The sequence below is a fragment of the Triticum dicoccoides genome, chromosome 4A, assembly GCF_002162155.2.
Source record: "Triticum dicoccoides isolate Atlit2015 ecotype Zavitan chromosome 4A, WEW_v2.0, whole genome shotgun sequence".
In the NCBI taxonomy this organism is placed as follows: Eukaryota; Viridiplantae; Streptophyta; class Magnoliopsida; order Poales; family Poaceae; genus Triticum; species Triticum dicoccoides.
The window spans coordinates 633,823,723-633,841,240 of record NC_041386.1 but is presented as its reverse complement, the minus strand read 5'-3'; the positions used below and the strand labels follow the sequence as shown (position 1 = coordinate 633,841,240).

General features: G+C 45.0%; 1 protein-coding gene across 1 annotated transcript; it reads right to left on the bottom strand.

Moving 5' to 3' along the window:
• Window positions 1-15,226: 15,226 nt before the first annotated feature.
• Window positions 15,227-17,125, bottom strand: LOC119287576. The gene is made up of 2 exons (XM_037567143.1): window positions 16,808-17,125; window positions 15,227-16,397 (listed from the first exon to the last, which is right to left on the bottom strand). The coding sequence occupies exons 1-2, from the start codon at window positions 17,036-17,038 to the stop codon at window positions 15,453-15,455; spliced, it is 1,176 nt and encodes a 391-aa protein (XP_037423040.1). The 5' UTR covers window positions 17,039-17,125; the 3' UTR covers window positions 15,227-15,452.
• Between the last annotated feature and the right edge of the window lie 393 nt (window positions 17,126-17,518).

Sequence of the window (17,518 nt, the reverse complement as noted above, 5' to 3'; positions counted from 1 at the left end):
AGGAGCTGAAAATGGTTTTCCAAGCTCATGCCCGGGTCGAGAGATATCAAGTCTCCGACAAGTTCTTCAGCTGTAAGATGGAGGAAAACAGTTCTGTCAGTGAGCACATACTCACTATGTCTAGGTTGCATAACCGCTTGACTCAGCTGGGAGTTAATCTCCCGGATGACGCGGTCATTGACAGAATCCTTCAGTCGCTTCCACCGAGCTACAAGAGCTTTGTGATGAACTTCAATATGCAGGGGATGGAAAAGACCATTCCTGAAGTATTTGCAATGCTGAAATCAGCAGAGGTAGAAGTCAAAAAGGAACATCAAGTGTTGATGGTGAATAAGACCACTAAGTTCAAGAAGGGCAAGGGTAAGAAAGCTTTCAAGAAGGAAGGCAAGGGAGTTGCCGTGCCCGGCAAGCAAGCTGCCGGGAAGAAGCCAAAGAATGGACCCAAGCCCGAGACTGAGTGCTTTTATTGCAAGGAAAGTGGTCACTAGAAGCGGAACTGCCCCAAATACTTAGCGGACAAGAAGACCGGCAACACCAAAGGTATATGTGATATACATGTTATTGGTGTGTACCTTACCAGCACTCGTAGTAGCTCCTGGGTATTTGATACCGGTGCGGTTGCTCATATTTGTAACTCAAAGCAGGAGCTGCGGAATAAGCGGAGACTGGCGAAGGACGAGGTGACGATGCGCGTCGGGAATGGTTCCAAGGTCGATGTGATCGCCGTCGGCACGCTACCTCTACATTTACCTACAGGATTAGTTTTAAACCTCAATAATTGTTATTTAGTTCCAGCTTTGAGCATGAACATTGTATCAGGATCTCGTTTAATTCGAGATGGCTACTCATTTAAATCTGAGAATAATGGTTGTTCTATTTATATGAGAGATATGTTTTATGGTCATGCCCCGCTGGTGAATGGTTTATTCTTAATAAATCTCGAGCATAATGTTACACATGTTCATAGTGTGAATACCAAAAGATGTAAGGTTGATAATGATAGTCCCACATACTTGTGGCACTGCCGCCTTGGTCACATAGGTGTCAAATGCATGAAGAAGCTCCATGCAGATGGACTTTTAGAGTCTCTTGATTACGAATCATTTGACACGTGCGAACCATGCCTCATGGGTAAAATGACCAAGACTCCGTTCTCAGGAACAATGGAGCGAGCAACCAACTTATTGGAAATCATACATACTGATGTGTGCGGTCCAATGAGTGTTGAGGCTCGCGGTGGCTATCGTTATGTTCTCACCCTCACTGATGACTTGAGTAGATATGGGTATGTCTACTTAATGAAACACAAGTCTGAGACCTTTGAAAAGTTCAAAGAATTTCAGAGTGAGGTTGAGAATCAATGTGACAGGAAAATCAAGTTCCTGCGATCAGATCAAGGAGGAGAATACTTGAGTCATGAGTTTGGCACACACTTAAGAAAATGTGGAATAGTTTCACAACTCACGCCGCCCGGAACACCTCAGCGTAATGGTGTGTCCGAACGTCGTAATCGCACTCTATTAGATATGGTGCGATCTGTGATGTCTCTTGCCGATTTACCGCTATCTTTTTGGGGGTATGCTTTAGAGACTGCCGCATTCACTTTAAATAGGGCTCCGTCGAAATCCATTGAGACGACACCATATGAATTATGGTTTGGGAAAAAACCTAAGCTGTCGTTTCTAAAAGTTTGGGGATGTGATGCTTATGTCAAGAAACTTCAACCTGAAAAGCTCGAACCCAAGTCAGAGAAATGCGTCTTCATAGGATACCGTAAAGAAACTATTGGGTATACCTTCTACCTCAGATCCGAAGGCAAGATCTTTGTTGCCAAGAATGGATCCTTTCTAGAGAAAGAGTTTCTCTCGAAAGAAGTAAGTGGGAGGAAAGTAGAACTTGATGAAGTATTACCTCTTGAACCGGAAAATGGCGCAACTCAAGAAAATTTTCCTGAGGTGCCTGCACCGACTAGAGAGGAAGTTAATGATGATGATCAAGATACTTCTGATCAAGCTCCTACTGAAATTCGTAGGTCCACAAGGACACGTTCCGCGCCAGAGTGGTACGGCAACCCTGTCTTGGAAATCATGTTGTTAGACAATGGTGAACCTTCGAACCATGAAGAAGCAATGGTGGGCCCGGATTCCGACAAATGGCTAGAAGCCATGAAATTCGAGATAGGATCCATGTATGAAAATGAAGTATGGACTTTCACTGACTTGCCTGTTGAGCGGCGAGCCATAGAAAATAAATGGATATTTAAGAAGAAGACAGACGCGGATGGTAATGTGACCATCTATAAAGCTCGGCTTGTCACTAAGGGTTATCGACAAGTTCAAGGGGTTGACTACGATGAGACTTTCTCACCGGTAGCGAAGCTAAAGTCCGTCCGAATCATGTTAGCAATTGCCGCATTCTATGATTATGAGATATGGCAAATGGACGTCAAAACAGCATTCCTTAATGATTTCCTTAAGGAAGAGTTGTATATGATGCAGCCGGAAGGTTTTGTCGATCCTAAGAATACTGACAAGGTGTGCAAGCTCCAATGCTCGATTTATGGGCTGGTGCAAGCATCTCGGAGTTGGAACATTCGCTTTGATGAGATGATCAAAGCGTTTGGGTTTACGAAGACTTATGGAGAAGCCTGCGTTTACAAGAAAGTGAGTGGGAGCTCTGTAGCATTTCTCATATTATATGTAGATGACATACTTTTGATGGGAAATGATATAGAACTCTTGGACAGCATTAAGGCCTGCTTGAATAAGAGTTTTTCAATGAAGGACCTTGGAGAAGCTGCATATATATTAGGCATCAAGATCTATAGAGATAGATCAAGACGCCTCATAGGTCTTTCACAAAGAACATACCTTGATAAGATATTGAAGAAATTCAATATGGATCAGTCTAAGAAGGGGTTCTTGCCTGTGTTACAAGGTGTGAATTGAGCTCAGCTCAATGTCCGACCACGGCAGAAGATATAGAAGAGATGAGTGTCATCCCCTATGCCTCAGCCATAGGTTCTATTATGTATGCCATGCTGTGTACCAAACCTGATGTAAACCTTGCCGTAAGTTTGGTAGGAATGTACCAAAGTAATCCTGGCAAGGAACACTGGACAGCGGTCAAGAATATCCTGAAGTACCTGAAAAGGACTAAGGAAATGTTTCTCGTTTATGGAGGTGACGAAGAGCTCGTCATAAAGGGTTACGTCGATGCTAGCTTCGACACAGATCTGGATGACTCAAAGTCACAAACCGGATACGTGTATATTTTGAATGGTGGGGCAGTAAGCTGGTGCAGTTGCAAGCAGAGCGTCGTGGCGGGATCTACATGTGAAGCGGAGTACATGGCAGCCTCGGAGGCAGCACATGAAGCAATTTGGGTGAAGGAGTTCATCACCGACCTAGGAGTCATACCCAATGCATCGGGGCCGATCAAGCTCTTCTGTGACAACACTGGAGCTATTGCACTTGCCAAGGAGCCCAGGTTTCACAAGAAGACAAGGCACATTAAGCGTCGCTTCAACTCCATTCGTGAAAATGTTCAAGATGGAGACATAGATATTTGTAAAGTACATACGGACCTGAATGTAGCAGATCCGTTGACTAAACCTCTCCCTAGAGAAAAACATGATCAACACCAGAATTCCATGGGTGTTCGATTCATCACAATGTAACTAGATTATTGACTCTAGTGCAAGTGGGAGACTGTTGGAAATATGCCCTAGAGGCAATAATAAAAGGATTATTATTATATTTCCTTGTTCATGATAATTGTCTTTATTCATGCTATAACTGTGTTATCCGAAAATCGTAATACATGTGTGAATAATAGACACCAACATGTCCATAGTAAGCCTCTAGATGACTAGCTCGTTGATCAATAGATAGTCATGGTTTCCTGACTATGGGCATTGGATGTCATTGATAACGAGATCACATCATTAGGAGAATGATGTGATGGACAAGACCCAATCCTAAACATAGCACAAGATCATATAGTTCGTTTGCTAGAGTTTTCCAATGTCAAGTATCTTTTCCTTAGACCATGAGATCGTGTAACTCCCGGATACCGTAGGAGTGCTTTGGGTGTACCAAACGTCACAACGTAACTGGGTGACTATAAAGGTATACTACGGGTATCTCCGAAAGTGTATGTTGAGTTGACATGGATCAAGACTGGGATTTGTCACTCCGTATGACGGAGAGGTATCACTGGGCCCACTCGGTAATGCATCATCATTATGAGCTCAATGTGACCAAGTGTCTGGTCACGGGATCATGCATTACGGTACGAGTAAAGTGACTTGCCGGTAATGAGATTGAACGAGGTATTGGGATACCGACGATCGAATCTCGGGCAAGTAACATACCGATTGACGAAGGGAATTGTATACGGGGTTGCTTGAATCCCCGACATCGTGGTTCATCCGATGAGATCATCGAGGAGCATGTGGGAACCAACATGGGTATCCAGATCCCGCTGTTGGTTATTGACCGGAGAGCGATCTCGGTCATGTCTACATGTCTCCCGAACCCGTAGGGTGTACACACTTAAGGTTCGGTGACGCTAGGGTTGTAGGGATATGTATATGCAGTAACCCGAATGTTGTTCGGAGTCCCGGATGAGATCCCGGACGTCACGAGGAGTTCCGGAATGGTCCGGAGGTAAAGAATTATATATAGGAAGTGCTATTTCAGCCATCGGGACAAGTTTCGGGGTCACCGGTATTGTACCGGGACCACCGGAAGGGTCCCGGGGGTCCACCGGGTGGGGCCACCTATCCCGGAGGGCCCCATGGGCTGAAGTGGGAAGAGATCCAGCCCAAAGTGGGCTGGGGCGCCACTTCCCCCTAGGGCCCATGCGCCTAGGGTGGGGGAAACCCTAAAGGAAGAGTCCTAGAAGGGGAAGGCACCTCCTAGGTGCCTTGGGGAGGAGGGATTCCTCCCTTGGCCGCCGCCCCCCCTAGGAGATTGCATCTCCTAGGGCCGGCGCCCCCCTAGGCCCCCTATATATAGTGGGGGGAAGGGAGGACCTCTCACCCTTGCCTTTGATGCCTCCCTCTCCCTCTCCAACACCTCCTCCTCCTCCATAGTGCTTGGCGAAGCCCTGCCAGAGTACTGCAGCTCCATCACCACCACGCCGTCGTGCTGCTGCTGGAGCCATCTTCCTCAACCTCTCCTCCCCCCTTGCTGGATCAAGAAGAAGGAGACGTCACGCTGACCGTACGTGTGTTGAACGCGGAGGTGCCGTCCGTTCGGCGCTAGGATCTCTGGTGATTTGGATCACGTCGAGTACGCCTTGCTCATCCCGTTCTTTGAACGCTTCCGCGCGTGATCTACAAAGGTATGTAGATGCAATCCGATCACTCGTTGCTAGATGAACTCCTAGATGGATCTTGGTGAAACCGTAGGAAAATTTTTGTTTTCTGCAACGTTCCCCAACAGATGGGTGCCCTTGTTCTTTGTGTGCATCATTTGATAGCAAAACCAATTGCTTCATCATCAATAAATACAGCTCACAACATACCTGCATAAAGAAATGGAGTGTTAGGTCATGCACTACTCCCTTTATGGCTCAAAAATATGTTGATTCTTTTAGAGCCGATGAAATCATGAACATGAAGAATTTTTCAAGGGTAGTTCAGAAGGATTGGAACATGACAGCATCAAGGAGCAAACTGAGAAGGGCTGAGAGACTAGTGAAGAAAGTCATTGGAGGAGATGAGTAAGAGTAGTACAATAACATGTGGGATTATGCACAGGAATTCAAAAGATCAAACAGAGGCAGCTCTTTCTATATGGGTGTTATTGATGGCATATTTTGAAGTTGTTATTTCTCTCAAGATGCCTACAAAAGGGGTTTCATGCAAGCCCACGGGCCTATCATTTGTTTAGATGTCTCCCACTTAAATACCTAGTATGGAGCTGTTCTGTGTTGTACTATTAGGATGGCTCCCAATGACTGCATTTACCCTCTAGCATTTGTAGTTGTGGAGGTTGAGAACACAGACAAATGGAAATGGTTTGTTTCAAATCTGAAGTGTGACTTGGGAATAATTAACACAGAGCGATGGACTATATTGTCAGACAAATAAATGGGCTTATCAAGGGAGTGAGACATCACTTTCCCGATGTAGAACACAGAACCGTGTGAGACATATATGGCAAAAATTTCAACAAACACAGAAATGAGATGTACTTTAGTATCAGTTGTGGAAGTGTGCAAGATGCACAACAACACAACTGTGGGATGCAAGCATGGTGGAAATGAGTCCATCGGCTTAGAAGCCTACACACGGCTTGAGCAACTCCCACCAAACACTAGGGTTAGGGGGTTCCAAAGAGATTTTCCCATGTGTGATATCCCTATGGACAACAACTGTGATGTTTTCAATAAATATATTCTTGAAGCCGGGGAGTTGCATCTCAGGTCAATGATTGACAAGATCAAAAACCACCTCATGGTTAGATTCTACAAGAAAAGAAAAGAGGTAGAAACATGGCCTGGCTCTATAGGCAAGAAGCACAACAACACAATTATGGAAGTGGCCTCATAGGCAAAACGCGTCACACCCGTCCTCATCGATGTGCCCGCGATGGTGCATGACGAGTTTGAGCCTGCCATCCCTCTGCCCGTAAAGGAGCCCATCATCATCTCTAACGACGAGTCTGACAAGGTTCAGATCATTCTGAAGAACCCCATTGCTCTGACAGCTACTCCGGTAGCTGATGCGATCCAAGTGAAAGAAGAGGTTTTACCTATGGAAGAAGTTGTGGTCGTCAAGAAGGTGAAGAAGGAGCCTACTACGTGCCTGATGATACTGAAGGACTAAAGAAGAAGGGTTGGTCAATGCAGAGGAAGTGGTTGCAGTAAGCTATGAAGTCAACATATAAGTTAGTAAGTAATGCGGTTAGGTATGTTGTATATATTCTGCCTATAACTTATTGTAGTCTAATGATCTGAAGATGTTTATGTATGCTTTATAAGTCAGCATATAAGTTAAGTTAGCTTGGTTTGAAAACATGCAAATTATGCATGAACTAAGATGTTGACCAGTAGATGTCTATGTTATATAATGCTATCTATGATGTTTATAGTTTATGTTCACTTAAATTAAGTTATCTGTACTATACTGTTTATTGCCAAAAGAAGAACTTGCCAAAAGAGCCATATACCAAAAGAAGAATTATGCACTACTTTCCAAAAATAGCAACTACCAAAAATGCAACATATCCAAAAAATTACCAAATTGACTGAACTTTTTCAGTTAAACTGTCTGAATTTAGGTACAATAAAATTAATTATACCTAAAATGGCTGAATTGACTTAACTTTATGTACGGTTTGCATTTTCTAATTTGCAAATTGCCAAATTGACTGAACTTTTTTAGTTGAATTGACTGATTTTGGGTACAATTAAATTGACCGTACCTAAATTGACTTAATTGACTAAACTTTCTAAGCTGTTGGCATTTTCTGAACTTGCAAATTACCAAACTGATTGAATTTTTTCAGTTAAATTGACTGAATTTAGGTACAGTTAAATTGACTAAACTGACTTAATGGACTATACTTTTTGAATTTAGGCACACAAATGTCAACACCAACAACATAATTAATCAGCACTACAAATTCATTTCACAAGTCTATCAAATTAAGTGATGCAAATTCTCACAGCATTACAACAATTACAACGATATAGCATCACTCAAATTCATCCAGGATCCCCTTAAACTTCCTATCTTGTCCTTAGTGTCCTGCTTCTATTTGAATAGATAAGCAATTGTGTACTCAAGCTTCCTTTTCTCTTGCTTTAACTCATTCCTCTCTTCCATCAAACTGTCCCTTTTGCATCATCTGGTCCCTTTCTTTCTCTCTCTTATCCCTCAATACTTGATGGATATTTGTGGCTGATTTGTTAGCCATGTTCTTCTTCTCAAGCTCTTGCTTTAGGTCATGCAGAGAAAGTTGTGTGTTTCCTAATTGGGCCATTGCATGCTCCTTGTCAGCCACCAGCTTAGCAAAATCAAGTTTATAAGGTCTAAGCTCAGTTTCCATCTTTTTCTTCTCTCCTAGAATCTTAAAGTTTTGTTCACCATTCACTACATTTTGTCCAAGCCTCTGTTTCTTCTCCTCATCATACATGCTTGAGATCCTAGCTATACTCATATTCAAAGGGGCAGACCACTCAGGGTTAACCCACTCCATATGGCTGCATTTAAGTCCTTCCTATCAAGGAAGGAAAGTACATATCAACCAAAAATGGAAACAATATTCATGTAACCAATCTGAATTTAAGAATACCACAATACTCCCTCTGTACCGATGCATTAGGCACATTATGAAAACCAAATAGTCCCAAAACACTTAGGCACATTGCATTAACTTCCACCCCATTTCTTGTTTCTTCACATGAATAAAGGAATCAATCAATAAGAGATGTGATACGTATATTCTTTCAATGAATTGAGGCTACCTAGCAAGGCAAGAAGTTGTCTGTTCATTGCATGCAATGGTATTAGTTAGCAAATAAACATTGAGTTCTCTCATTCTCCCCTCCGCCTTAGTCACGGTGCACAACCTATGATGACTAATGCACCGGTACGGAGTGAGTACAAAGAATAATGTTAGAACTTTCTAAATTGACTTAATTGCCTTAACTCTTTGAACTGTTGGCATTTTACGAACTTGCAAATTACCAAATTGACTGAACTTTTTCAGTTAAATTAACTAAACTTTTTTAGTTAAATTATGTCTGCAATTTGCAAATTACAAATTGTGTGTGAAATAAAATTTATCAAATGAATTAAAGCAAACAATGATAGCACTAACAACATACTTAATATATCAAATTACACTTAAATACTATATAGAGAACATAGATTGTAGTGTACTGGAATTACACTTAAAATGGGACATAAATGTCAAATACTCAAGAAGAACTAAAATGACAATTTTTTACTAACCTTGTGTGCACAAGCTAGGAACCTCCTACCACTATCAACTAGTTCAAATGCCACGAGCCTCTCACAAACAGATCGATGCTCACATCTAGCAGGAACATTTGTAGCCAGGCCTCTCCATTCCTTGAAGAATTGGTAGCTAGTGGCTAAAAGAAAAGAAAAATACCTTCAATTGAGCTCTAACTAAAATCCCCCTTTCCCCCAAAACCCTAGTTGTGTGAGATAACTCCAGGATAGAGACTAACCTGGCTGGTCACGGAGTCATCGTCAGCCGAGCTGGAAAGATCATCCCCACAAAACCATCGATGTGGTGCTGGAAGAGGAACACAGGAAGAAGATGAAGTAGGGAACATGGCAAGAAGAGGAAGAAGTGGATTTGGTGGTGGACAAGAGGAGGAAGCAGAAAGGCGTCAAAGAAAAAAGTGGGGACCAAAACATCACGTAGACTGCAAGTTGTTGGGTGGTAGGGTGTTGATTCCCTACAAATTCCTGGGTGCTGATTTACCTCTTTAGGAATGGTTGTTTAGTTTAGTTTTAGCTATCTAAACAACCCTTTTTAGTTTAGTTAAGTGAAGTTCAGTGTAGTTATCTAAAGCTGTTTCAGTTTAGTTAAGCTCAATGGTTAACAAATAAGTTTGTGCAGTTTTTTCAGTGCACTTATGTTCAGTGGTCCAGTCAAACTTTAGTTCTCCAATTTCTAATGTTTTTTGCGTTCCCGCTTCAATTTCCAAAGGCATCCACTTCCTACTCGCATTCGCTCTTGGCAGCCATATAACCACTCCACCACCATGCACTGCCTACTCACATTCTCTCCCCTTCATCCAAAAGCTACCAACACAAGGCGAGCTCGTTGGAGATGGTTGGAGATGGTGCCTTACGTCAGCGATGACAAGCTCATGAACTTTGTGTGTGTCGAGGGGAGGGGGAGGGGGTGATGCACGGAAGCTTGCAAGGCTTCGCAATATTCGCTCTTGGTTCGAGAACACGGTGGAGATGAAGATGGAGGCACGGGCTGTGGTGGATTCAATCACAAAGGACTAAGATGCATGCGAGGTTGTTTTCGGTCGACGACATGCCTAAGCATGTGCTGGAGATTATCCTCTGGGCCATGGATGAGGTGGACTCGGCGGACAAGGTGGTAGTACTAAAGTGGGTCTGCTTCAAGTCTATGATGAATACCCTGCTTGCCCAGGTGTCAGTGGTCTCGGTGCTAACAGCTGGAGGGGCATGGTTCGTGCCCACCATCATTGACCGAGTAGTCAGGCCGAGGAGGACGGCGACGCGCGCAACACCTGGACGCAACGGCCCTGCGATGCCTCGCCGTCACTCCCCTTGCTTCTTGCTAACGCTGGACCACTGTTGCTCTAAGCGCGTGAAGGCTCTGCATGCTTCCTGGGGGAACTGAAGATGCAATTTCTCTGAAGATTCAATTTCTCTGAAGATGAAGTTTCTCTAAACTTTCTGGTTTCAAAAGTTCTCTGAAACTGTTTTGTCTTCTACAGGCAATTATCTGAAGCTACAATTCTCTAAATTTCTTAAGTTATGTTATATGGACTCCTTGGGTTAAATTAAGTTAGGGTTAAGTAAGTTTATGGATGTTATTGAGTTATATTATGCTACCTTAAGTTAGGTGAACTGCTAAAGTTATGTTATCTGCCTTATTTTATATGATTATGCATGTGCACCGCTTAAGTTTGTCAGTCATTATGTTTGTCTCATCTGCATCATCCAGATTTGGAGCATTGCTACTTCTAGATTAGGAACAAGCAATGGTTGGCTATGTCCATTTCTGTCCAAATAAGGAAGTACCAAAACAAGATTGCTATGTATTGAAGATACTTAAAGTGAACAGTATATAAGATAGATTGTTCTTTTGAAGACAAGATCAATCTATGGTCCGGAGGTAATAATTTCAAAGGAGAAAAAAAATGGAAGAATAAACATTGATACTACAGTCTCCATTTAACTTGATTGATCATCCATTACAGCCATAAAAATAAAGCCATTACAACCATACAAACTAGAGTAGCTATGCCACTTGATCATCCAGCTAAACCAAAATAAAACCATTACAACCATACCAAACAAAGGCTTTTTGTATGCTCAATTAAGAACTACTTCACCTAAGACAACTATTCATCTATCACCACTTCAATTCTTCATAATAAATATGAAACACAACAAACAGAGCACCATAACAAGCCATCACCAGCTTCAGCACCAGTAGGATCTCTCTACCTAATCCAAGAAGCATAGAAACTTGCTGCTTGGTAGCAAAGTTCTTCTTACTATGGCTACCAAAATTAACTCTGCCTGCAATGCCTCTTCCAGCTATGCTTCTTCCTGCCATTGATTCAGTCCTCTTCCTCTCAAGTTCTTCCCTTCGGTCCTCTACTACACCTATTGCATCAATAGCAGCACCATCAAAAAGAACCCTAGTTGCAACGAGATGCTCCACATACTCTAGTTCCCAGCGCCAAAAATCATAGGTGGTGTACAAAAACTTTACATCTTTACTTCACTAGAATAGATAAATCATCCATAGCAAGGCCATCTCTTGTTAAATAGGCCAAAATTAAACTACTGAACAATTAAGCAGGGCATGATTCATAGCAAGCAGTAGCTAGAACAATTTGTGCTTGAGACTATACTAGGCATCATCATCAACAACTGAGCAAACAAATCAAGTAGGGCAAACAAATCAAGCAGGGCATGAATCTGGACACACTTGCAAGCCAAGCAGATTGACACACTTATAGAGTGCTTGCCGCACTTGTAGAACACCCAAGCCATCGTGCTCATATGTGCTGGAGCAGTAGAACTTCACGGCGTCGCCACAACTGGGGCAATCGATGAAAGGCACAACAACTAAGTGGCCACTGAGTCTAGAGCGAATGGAGCTCTAAGAAGACAAGAGGAGGATGCGGCCGACGACATGAGAGGCTGGAGGTGGCGGCAATCATTTTTGCAGCCGGCGGCGGCAGTGGCTACCGGCGGCGATTTTGGGAACTATGTTGGAGAGAGCGATGGAGAAGAGGGGTTGAGTCTGACCAGGTGCGGGCGCGGTCTGGTCCGACCAGGTGTGGTTCTGGTTCGACCAGATGAGGGTCTAGGTTTGTAGTTTTGTCGATTTTACTGGCGCCAAATCAGCACATACGTACACAAAATCTTATTTGGGCCGTAGGTGAACCCCTTTGACAAGTTTAGGGTTCGTATTTCAAGTATTTTTGAAGTAAATAGAGATACTAAAGTGAGTTCCAGCACAAGTTTATGGACCATGGGTGAATTTTCTCTTTTAAAAGTCGGACCGACCACTAAACTGATCCGATGAGCCAGCGGTTCAGGTCTCCTTCGGTTCAATCCCGGTTTGGTAGGCACAATTATTTTAACAAAATATAAAGGTTTTTTTGCTGGAAGACAAAATATAAAGGTTAAGTGGGAGAGTTTCTTTCTTTTGTACAACAACTAACCATAGCTCAGTTGAGTCATTGGGCTACCGAGTCAGCCGGTTCTGTTTTTTCTCGTACAAGGGGTGATGGTTGCTGCTCTGCTGTGTTGGTTCTATGGGGTCTTAGCATGATGAGTTCCCAACTAGCTAGTACAAGGTAAGAAGGGGCGATGATGGCGGCATGCTTTCAGCTCGCTCCAGTGTTTGTAGTCATAGTTAGGTGGTCCATGCATGGATCTGGTTGTAATTTGTGTTATCTCTTCTATTCTTTGTACTATCATAATTGATTATGAATAAATTAGAAGTTTCTCCCATAGAAAGAAAGTACTCACTCCCTCTGTTTGAGCAACAAGTAATTCCAGACGGAGAGAGTATTTATTCCGTTGTTCTTAATAAAGATGTATAAAGAGTGATGCAAACATTGTGAATTCATTGCCTTTATGTGCACGCACGCTAAGCGCAACAAAGCTATTGGTTCATTGACTATTTCTCAACTCCTATAAAAACCTGAGTTGGTGATGATGATGTGTCTGCCATCTTTCACCAATAGTTGTCGGATCTAGATCTGATGCATACAAAGCAAACCGCTTCAGTTTCGCAAAAAGATGCCCGCACTTGTTTTCATATTTACAAACAACTCCTTATCTCTCACAATCAGCCTTATCTCTTCCCCGTCAAATCCAGAAGGCCATGGAACAATCTGGTGTGATGACCGCTACCGGCATCGTCAACCCCCAATCTCGGTGTTCCGTGCAATGCATGGGCATCTTACTAGTTTTCAAAGAATTAGCAGAAGCTCTGGCGGCACAGTTCAAAAAAGGTATAAGCTAGCTTCACTGACAATTTAATTGCATCCTTCCCGTTCCATCCGGGGCCAGCAATCATCCATCAACCGTTGAGAGAACGAGTATATATGCAGGTAATCGGTATGCATGTATTGTAGATTTGTGTCACATCAGGCACCCATATGGCTGCACTGAATTAGCGGAGCGTCTGCAATGGAATCACCGGCAACAAAACAGTGGCTGCATCTCGCCATTACGATTAGACGACACCTTTTAAGAAATTACTTCAGTTCGATCTAACGGACGGCACACACAGCTAAAACAGTACAGTACACACACAAAAAAGATGCTACAAGCTCCAGTCAAAAAAGAAAAAGATGCTACAAGCAGTTTGTACACTGCAACTCAGCACCAAAACTGGAGCAGACTAAGATGAGCTAACTAACTAAATTACCACGGAGACTCAGGCACTACGACATCATCAGTGACTTGAGCGACCTCGCTTTCACAGGCTTCCTCCACCTCTTCTTGAACGTGCCCTTCCTCTTGGTGCCGCGGGGTTGTTCGCCATTGCAGCCAAACGCTTCGTCATTGCTGCTCTCCTCGTCCCAGCCTGCAATCCCAGTGGTGCCGTCGTTGCCCGTAGCCTTCTCGGCCACACGTACTGATGCCGCTGCTTCTTGATGGCTCGAGTCATCAGCTTCCTGACCTGCACTAATATTAAGTTGAATTTCGGACTGTGCCTCCTCTTTTGGTGGTTTAGCAGGCAGTGGAAGTTCCGGCACGCCATCACCACTGCTCTCCTTATCACAGCCCGCCATCCTAGCGGTGCCAGGCTCGTCGACTATGTGTGCTGTTGGCGTGAGTGGCAATGTATAGTTGTACCGAGTGTAGCACTCCTATATGGCTACAGAGAGGACAACCTTGCATTGAGGAACTTCTACATCTCAACTGCAACCCTATAATTTTGGAATAAAACTTCTTTTACCCTAAAAAAAAGTTTTGGAAGCTACTAGATTTTTCTGTACAGACGCCTATGGCATTACTTTTCAAGCATGGTACAAAGTCTCAGTTTCCGCTTCTTTCCTCCTTGACGAGAAAGACCTTAGGCTTTCCTTCTCCTCCTGTCGGTGCCACCGGCAGTCCACCCCAACTCCGATGGCCTTTGGGCCATGGAGGTGTGGAGGACCTCGGCTCCACACTCGCAGACCCTACTCTTGTTCTTGTCAGGTTGAGCATCCCGATGGTGCGTCTAGCGTCTTTAGGACTCATAGGGCATATGGAGGTGTGTCTCCGTCGGATCTCGTGGGATTAGGTGCTGGTCTTTGGTGGATCTGTTTGGATCTAATCATTGTTTGGTTGTTTACAAGTTTGTTCCTTCTGATCTACGACTTTCTTCATCGACGATGGTTGCTGCTCTGATGTACTAGTCCTATGAGGTCTTAGCATGATGACTTCCCCACTAGCTACTACAACAAGGTTTGCCCGACTCTAGTAAGAAGGGGCAATGATGGTGGCACGCCTTCAGCTCACACCAGTGCGTGTAGTTGTCGCTGGGTGGTCCACGAACCCAATTATAATTTTTGTTACCTCCTATGTTCTTTGTAGATTATGAATAAATCAGAAGTTTCTTCCATAAAAAGAAAATACTCCCTCCATCCATTTGAGCGACAAATAATTTCAGACGAAGGGAGTATCAGTTTCCATTCTTCTTAATAGAGCTGTATTAAGAGTGAAGAAAACATTGTGAATTCAATGCCTTTACGTGTACGTACGCTAAGCGCAACAAAGTTATTGGGTTCGTTGACTATTTACTCAAAGAATTAACAGAAGCTCTGGCGCCACAATTCAAAAAAGGTATAAGCTACCTGCATTGACAGTTTAATTGCGTTATTCCCGTTCCATCCAGAACTAGCAATCATCCATCAACCGTTGAGAGATCAAGTATATATGCAGATAATCTGTATGAATGTATTGTAGATTTGCATCATATGGCTGCACTGAATTAGGGGAGCGTTTCCAATGGAATCACCCGCAACAAAAGAGTGGCTGCATCTTGCCATAACGATTAAACGGCACCTTTTAAGAAATTAATTCAGATCGATCTAACGGCCAGCACACACACAGCTAAAACAGTACAGTACACACACAAAAAAGATGCTACAAGCAGTTTGTACACTGCAACTCAGCACCAAAACTGGAGCAGACTAAGCTGAGCTAACTAGACTAAATTACCACGGAGAGTCAGGCACTACGACATCATCAGCGATTTGAGCGACCGGGCTTTCACAGGCTTCCTCCACCTCTTCTTGAACGGGCCCTTCCTCTTGGTGCCGCGGGGTTGTTCGCCATTGCAGCCAAGCGCTTCCTCATCGCTGCTCTCCTCGTCCCAGCCTGCAATCCCAGTGGTGCCGTCGTTGCCCGTAGGCTTGTTGACTACACGTACTGATGCCGCTGCTTCTTGATGGTTTGAGTCATCAGCTTGTTCCTGACCTGCACTAAAATTAAGTTGCATTTCGGACTGTGCCTCCTCTTTTGGTTGTTTAGCAGGCAGTGGAAGCTCCTGCACGCCATCATCACTGCTCTCCTTGTCACAGCCCACCATCCTAGCGGTGCCAGGCTCGTCGACGACGTGTGCTGATGGCGGGAGCACTGATTGATGGTCTGATTCATTCACTTGTACCTGACAAGCACTAAAATTAAGTTGCATTTCAGATGGTGCCTCCTCTTTCAGAGATTCAGCAGGCAGAATAGGTTCTGGCACGCTGTCGCTGCATGACGTGCGGCGCTTCTTGGTGCCGGGGCCGAACCCCGCATAGTAGTAGAACCCCTCGCCCAGGTCGATGTCGGGCCTCTTTCTACGTGGCTTGTCGCTGACGGGGGGCTTCTGGTCCAAGTGGTACGGGCAGTAGGAGTTGGGCTCACTCGCGGGCCGCTGGCAGCACCACCTCTTGGCGTCATTCTTCCGGCACCTCCACACTCCTTTCTGCACTTTGAACCCCTTATTTGGCTTCGGCTTCCTCTCCATCTTTTCCACAGCTTTGTGCAGTTTCAAGATGACCCCGTCAACCATATCTACGGTCAAGTCTTCCTCCTCCTTGATGGAGCCAGTAGGCATGGTAATGCTTGATGGGAAGAGCCAGCTACCTCGCCAGGAAACACTCATGAAGCAAGTCTCCACGAAGAGCTTCTCCACCTGAATGAGATGGTAATTCGGAAAATAAACGTTAAAGAACGAAAAGAGCTAGCTGCTACTGCTACTGATATTGCTGAACTGAAATGGGGGGCGGGTTGGTAGGGCTCGCGACCGACAGATGAACTTGCAGCCCGATTAGCCGCCGCGCCGCCGCCAGACGATCACAGATTACCGCGAGGGAGCTAACTGACGCGCCCTATGGCTAGACCTCGACCCCGCACCACGCGGGTTGGGGGAGCGGAACCCTAGCGACATGGTCCAGACCCCGAATGGTAACCTCCGCAGAGGCGAGCTAGGTAGCGAGGCGGGCATGCTAGCTGCTACAGAGCGTCACGGGAATGCTACAAAGCTGCGGCCAGGCGGGAGAGCACGGGGCAAGGAGCGAGGGGGTCGGGTGGTGAGGAAATTACCTGGGGATCCGAGAGGTCGAGCTGCGCCATGAGGTCCCATGGCGACCGGCTGAGCTCGCAGCAGGGCTCCCCGCCGGAGGAAGTCTTCGGCCCCACGAACCCGGCGCCGGATTCGTGGGCTGGGGCTGGGGCTGGCGGCGGGGGCGGGGGCGGCTCGATTCGGGGCGGCTCCGTGCAGGAGCCCGAGACGGCGGAGCCAAGCAGGCGGGAGGCGGACCTGCGGATCCGCATGGGGGCCGGGGAGGGGCGGGGCGCGAGGGGAGCTCGGGATCTGGAAGGATAGCGAGCAAGGTAGGGTTTGAGATTTGTGTGAGAGGCAGCAGCAGGATGTCGATACGAGAGGAGGCCGCTGGAGAGGACGAAGGCTTTAGTGTCACTGTGTGAGTTCGAGCAGGGGCCCACTCGTCAGTCAAGCAGTCGTGAGTCAAGCAGCCGATTGTTCACGTAATGAGGCTTTGTATAATGGGAGGTGTTTAGAAGAGGTGCTTAAAGAAATAAATTAGAATTTTTTAAACACCGATGCTTATTTGTACGCTAGCGTTTACCCTGTACAAATAAGCACCGGTGCTTTAGAAAAATCCGGTTTATTTTTCTAAACATCCCCCTAAGCATCTTTCACTGTATAGGGCCTCACTAGTAGAAAAGAGGGCAACAGTCCAGGCCGGGTCAGCCTATTAGTCTCGGTTCAGTCTAGAACCGGGACCCATGGGG